We start from the raw sequence: 6,067 nt of genomic DNA, 5'->3' as shown, positions 1-6,067 counted from the left end.
ATATCTCGCGGAACCCTTGCCGTCAGCTCGCGGAACCCCTAGGTTCCGCGGAACACCAATTAAGAAACACTGGTCTAGTATACATTTATGCTCCTTTATTGTAAGCCAGACCCCGAAAATTTATGGAGCATCCCCCCGGCACATCACTGTTTGGGGTGAGGTGGCGCGACTGGAGAGATGGAGACGGGATGGGTACTCAAAACTCCAAGTACCTACAACTCCTACGAGTATACATTTATATGTAACACAATAAAGAATAATACTTGTACCTGTACAGAGATCTTGTAGAACTCACTCAAAAAAGGGCCTTTACGCGACCCAAAAGCTGGACCTTATATAGGGGAGTCCCCGTCCCTCTTGTTCTTCATTTTGCTCCTTTATTGTAAGCCAGACCCCGAAAATTTATGGAGCATCCCCCCGGCACATCACTGTTTGGGGGACTCCTGGATACGGCCCTGCCCGAAAGGTGTGATAAAGTCCAATTATAATGAGACATTTCATGTAATGATTTAAAATCAAGACTAGAGCCCGTTCTCCCTTTATTTCCAATATAATGTTTAAGTCACCCATCCAGTCGTCGGCCTCTCAATCGGCTTTAGAGTCATCGCTTTGCGGCCAACTGGTTTTGGCTAAACAAAATTTTCCGAGTGGATGCCCTTCGCACTCAACCTTCGTTAAGCATAAGCTTCATCCGGCGAAGAGGTTAGCTTTTCGCCGAATGAAGGGTGAAAATCCCGTCACTCAAAACCTTGCTAGACAGTGAGACACCTCGCACATCACCCACATAATTTTACATACATCATCGCTGTAAGCCGTCCCAATTTTCGACCCTACTTCCCAAAGTCGTTGTGAGCTGTCCCGATTTTCAGCCCTATTCCCCAAGGTCGCTGTGAGCCGTCCCAATTTTCAGCCCTGTTCAAAAGATTCGTTGTGCACCGTCCCGGTTTTCGGCCCTATCATCGCGCCATCTGCTCCTCCGTCCCAATTTTCGGCCCCATTCCCTAAACATCGTTGTGTACGGTCCCGATTTTCAGCCGTATTCCCCATTGTCACTGTGAGCCACTAGCCGTCCCGATTTTTGGCCCTATCTGTCCCCTCCGTCAGTCCCATCATGCAGGAAGAGCAGAAAGTGGACGACTTCTACAGGGACGGCCAAATCCTGGTGACAGGAGGTACCGGGTTCATGGGCAAACTCCTGATTGACAAACTGCTCCGGAGTTTCCCCGACATTGGCGCTATCTACATTATGGTTCGAGACAAGAAGGGTTCGAGCCCCGAAGAGCGCGTGAAAAATATGCTCAACAGTGTGGTAAGTTTAGCTATTAACGGATAATGTTCGTTCTTGGAACGGCTGTCTTTCTCCTATCCTGTATTCCTTCTCTCTTCGCTTTCGGGACAATAAGACTTTCGCAATTTCAGTTTCCTCTATAACAGGAAGGCGCGGGTTCAATCTCAGATGAGGTGTATGAAATTTTATATCCTCATTTATTTATTTATTTTATTTTATTATTATTTTTTTAAGAGGTTTGACAGAGGGAACTGTAACTGCTATGGTCTTATCGTCCCGAAATCGAAGAGAGAAGGAAGACAGGATAGGAAAAAGCCAGCCGTTCCGAGAACGAACATTATCCCATCAGCTTAGTTGGTAGGATAAAATCCGCCCGGGCGGATTTTATCCTACCAACTAAGCTAACTAGGCTGGCAAAAAAGATCTTTTATTTTCACTGCCCTGACGCAAAGACCAGTCCCTATAATATTTGGTTCATCTACTACACCTCAAAGTTTCCATTATTTTCCCTCAAGTCAAACCATTTTTTTTTTATCAAACAATGTAAAACAAATTCAAACAATACCAACTTGGTAAAACTCTCACCCTGCCTCCTCCCCTGATAACGAACGTGTGAAGTGCTGAAGTTCAGTAGAATCATTTCAGCTAAGGTTACACTTCTTGCTGATAGTCAAACTCAGTCCAGCTTTAGTCCAGATTGATTGACCCGAAGAAGAGAGTTGTGATTCTGAGTTGTGGTAATTTTGAGTTGTGACTAGTTCGGAAGAAAATTAGGACTTTATCTGTGTGTTGTGCCGTCGTTAATGGTCGATTATGCCGCTGCAAAAGGTGAGTGAGAGTGCCTTTTCTGGGATTTTTACTTTTTTATAGTTCTTTAGTGTGCTGTGTCGTTTTGGCAAGCCAAACTTTGGGCAGTTCGTCACGTCAATACATTTTTATTGACTAGGTATTTCTCTTCAAAGTAATTAGAAAGTATTGCAATCGGTCCAAATTTTCAAAATCGGGAAATGGGTGGAAAAATTCATTTTAGGGTCCCCTGATTCCGAAAAAGTGGTTTTTATCCAAATGGTCTGTCTGTACGTTTGTGCTTTTAAACTTTCTTTTTTTTCTCTTTTCCATGTTAGGTACATTTTCTTATTTGGTGTTGGACGTTGGTGTGTAAAGCCGAATTTAATAATTATAGGGGAAAAACGGTAATTTTTCGTAATACATAGTCAAAAGTGACAGTGCTTCATTTTGAGTAGGTATTTTGTTATTAAGATATTTTGAGAAAAAACAAGCTGGGTCCGTCCCTCCGGGAATTTTTTAGCCCGTAGTTTATTCGATCATGGTTAAAGAATACCTTTGTACCTACCTAATTTGTTTAATATCCAGTTTATCGAAGCGAATACAATAGTCCGTCCCTTATACCTTTTTATTACTATTGTAATAATAAAGGAAGGACGGACTAAAAACAGCACGTGTTTATCTCCTCCCCCTTTTCTTCTTCTTCTTTTTCCTCCTCCTCGTCCTCCTCCGTGATCCTGGTAAAAAGACCTTTAATTTGATATGTAGGTCGACCAGGTTTGGATAAGTCCTTCTATGGGGACAGACTGACGGACTGACAGACTGACGGACTGACTGACTGACAGACAGACAGACACCGAAGCGAATACAATAGTCCGTCCACTATACCTTTTATTATTAGTAATAATAAAGGAAGGACGGACTAAAAAGTTACATTGGAATTTGCAGGAATGCCACACTCTCACAATTTCGCTGCTTCGGTGTCAGACAAATTTTCAACCCAAATACAAAGACGTCACATTTTTTTTGTTCCTTTTTTTCTCTCCTTCTTTTTGTTCTTCTTCTTCTTTCTTTTTCTGTTTTTCTTCCCATTCGACCTTCTTCTTCTTCTTTTTCTCGTGCTTCTTTTCCTTCTCATTATTCTCCTTCTATTTATTCTTTTTGTCCTTCTCCTTGCCCTCCTTTTTCCTCCTCCTCCTCCTTCTTCTTACTAATAATAGTCGGGCCCCCCTCGAGCTTAATTTTTCTCTCTTAATCTCTTATTGTAGGCCAGACTGAAAAAAGGACCCAGACTCTAAAAAAAAAAGGTCTCCTCCTCCGACGAAATCCTTAACTAATCTCACTGTCCCACTGATCATTTTCAGATTTTCGACCGCCTCAACAAAGAAGTGCCCGACTTTCGGTCCAAAATCCAGGCGTCCTCCTCCTCCTTCTTCTTACTAATAATAGTCGGGCCCCCCTCGAGCTTAATTTTTCTCTCTTAATCTCTTATTGTAGGCCAGACTCTGAAAAAAGGACCCAGACTCTAAAAAAAAAGGTCTCCTCCTCCGACGAAATCCTTAACTAATCCCACTGTCCCACTGATCATTTTCAGATTTTCGACCGCCTCAACAAAGAAGTGCCCGACTTTCGATCCAAAATCCAGGTACCATGGTGTATCATCTGCAGGATAGCTTTGACCCGGACGTCAGGAAGAAGGCCCTGGCGCGGTATTATCGGTAAGAACAAGCAATAAATATGGGTTTAGGACTTTTTACTTTTTTCCAAAGGAAGATATGAAAATACCGTCTCAGTTCTGCATTGCATTACTTCGAGACAGTCCTTCTCTCTTTTCTTAGACTAGACTTTCTCTCTACGAGTCTCTCTCTATTCTTAGTCTGTCTTTTCTTTATTTCACGTCTGTCAGAGTCAATCGGGGTCCCTTTGGAAATCTCAAAGAGACCTCAGGACACTGGAATTGTAAACATTCATGGAGGATAAATCTCCCATGGATGTCCCCAATGAGGCACTACAGAAGGCCATCCGAGCCAACCTGTATGCCACTAAGCAGATGCTGAACTTGGCCAAGGAATGTGTCAATCTGAAGGTCGGTCTCCTCCAATCCTTAACTAATCCCACTGTCCCACTGATCATTTTCAGATTTTCGACCGCCTCAACAAAGAAGTGCCCGACTTTCGGTCCAAAATCCAGGTCATCCCGTCTAACCTTGAATCGGAACATCTAGGCCTGAGTGAAGACAGCGAACAACTCATCAAGTCCAAGGTCAACATCATCTTCCACTGTGCTGCCAGCTTGCGGTTCGATGAGGCACTACAGAAGGCCATCCGAGCCAACCTGTATGCCACTAAGCAGATGCTGAACTTGGCCAAGGAATGTGTCAATCTGAAGGTAAGAGTCCATGCAGGTCTTTAGCAGTTAGGTCATCGTTAACTGCCCTATATATCAAATTAAAGACCTTTATGGGTGTGGTGTGTGTGGGGGGTGTATTTGTGTGTGTGTGGTGGTCCCGTACAAAGGACGGGTCAACCACTAGAGATGCTGAACTTGGCCAAGGAATGTGTCAATCTGAAGGTAAGAGTCCATGCAGGTCTTTAGCAGTTAGGTCATCGTTAACTGCCCTAGTTTGCGGAGAATGCATGGGTATACTAGGGGCTTTGTTTCCACATGAGCTCAGTTACTGCAGTTAGTTTGCAACAAAGTGGTAACAAGTAAACAAGTGGCAAGACTAACAAATGACACTCCTAAGAACGCGTAGATATCCAAGCTCAGTTACTGCAGTTAGTTTGCAACAAAGTGGTAACAAGTGACAAGACTAACAAATGTGACACTCCTAAGAACGCGTAGATATCCGAGCTCAGTTACTGCAGTTAGTTTGCAACAAAGTGGTAACAAGTGACAAGACTAACAAATGTGACACTCCTAAGAACGCGTAGATATCCAGGGCGGAGGAGTAGAACGTAAAATATATAATTACTAATATCTCGATAAATTTCATTACTTAGCTTGGATTAGAACCACCAACCTCCAGATCCGAAATTCAACACGTCAATGAGAACACCACTGACTGAAAATTAATTTACGCTGTTTCAGATTATATCTCATCCACTTAATAGTCAAAGGAGTTCTGTATGCAATAGTTGGATTTTTCCTGTGGATTCTTACACGAGTAACTATTGGAGTTGTGTGACAAAATCGCGACACTATTAGGCCACAGCTTATTTAGCCCATACTTATGGGTAGGTACCTACTTGGGCTAGATGGCATTTTTTAAAATACTTGTACATTTTGCTCTTACTGATGATTAATTTTATTTTATCATTAATTTTTATTACTAGCGGTTCTGTGAACTGTAGATTCTTTTGCCCAAGCTGGGAGCTGTGGATTCTTACACGAGTAACTATTGGAGTTGTGTGACAATATCGCGACACTATCAGGCCACAGCTTATTTAGCCCATACTTATGGGTAGGTACCTACTTGGGCTACATGGCATTTTTTAAAATACTTGTACATTTTGCTCTTACTGATGATTAATTTTATTTTATCATTAATTTTTATTACTAGTGGTTCTGTGAACTGTAGATTCTTTTGCTCAAGCTGGGACTAACAATAACGTCCTTTCATATCGACAATAATATTGTTGTTTAACTTGGTACCTATTTGAATTTTGGACAAATTTACGATTTAGAAAAATGTCCTGCTTTGAAAAAATGTCTTCCGGGTAATGCTACGTATGAATGGGTAACCCTACGTAATACACTGGGAGGCAAAATTAGCTGGACGCTCGTATTTTTTGGTTTTTCTCAAACTGCTGTTCAGTGTTCAATTTTTTGGGGGAAAACCATCATTAATATTATTTGTTGTAACTCACTCCGCAAGACCGCATACCTATATGGTCTGCGAGTAAAAAAAGAAAAATCAAAAACAAGGATCAGTTTTTGCTGAAAATGCATTTTTCTGGAGATAAATGTTAACGTAACTTTTTTTCTCCTCAA

The 6,067-nt window shown here is 41.9% G+C and overlaps 2 protein-coding genes across 2 annotated transcripts in view; both read left to right on the top strand.

The window, feature by feature from the left end:
* The window catches only part of LOC103518430 (fatty acyl-CoA reductase wat-like), an 11,482-nt gene extending 10,477 nt beyond the window's left edge, over window positions 1–1,005 (top strand). The window contains exon 10 of the mRNA XM_026830222.1: window positions 870–1,005. Coding sequence (XP_026686023.1) covers window positions 870–1,005 — 136 coding nt within the window. The remainder of the gene's footprint in view (window positions 1–869) is intronic.
* LOC103518429 overlaps window positions 1–5,285 on the top strand; it is a 16,265-nt gene extending 10,980 nt beyond the window's left edge. Inside the window, exons 2-5 of the mRNA XM_026830224.1 lie at window positions 884–1,309; window positions 3,439–3,538; window positions 3,669–3,792; window positions 5,165–5,285. Coding sequence (XP_026686025.1) covers window positions 1,112–1,309; window positions 3,439–3,538; window positions 3,669–3,792; window positions 5,165–5,261 — 519 coding nt within the window. The 5' untranslated portion in view covers window positions 884–1,111 and the 3' untranslated portion in view covers window positions 5,262–5,285. The remainder of the gene's footprint in view (window positions 1–883; window positions 1,310–3,438; window positions 3,539–3,668; window positions 3,793–5,164) is intronic.
* The last annotated feature ends 782 nt before the right edge of the window (window positions 5,286–6,067 follow it).

This window comes from Diaphorina citri, unplaced genomic scaffold (assembly GCF_000475195.1).
Source record: "Diaphorina citri unplaced genomic scaffold, Diaci psyllid genome assembly version 1.1 scaffold2188, whole genome shotgun sequence".
In the NCBI taxonomy this organism is placed as follows: Eukaryota; Metazoa; Arthropoda; class Insecta; order Hemiptera; family Psyllidae; genus Diaphorina; species Diaphorina citri.
The sequence above is the reverse complement of the archived record's forward strand: the minus strand, read 5'-3'. Positions and strand labels throughout refer to the sequence as shown.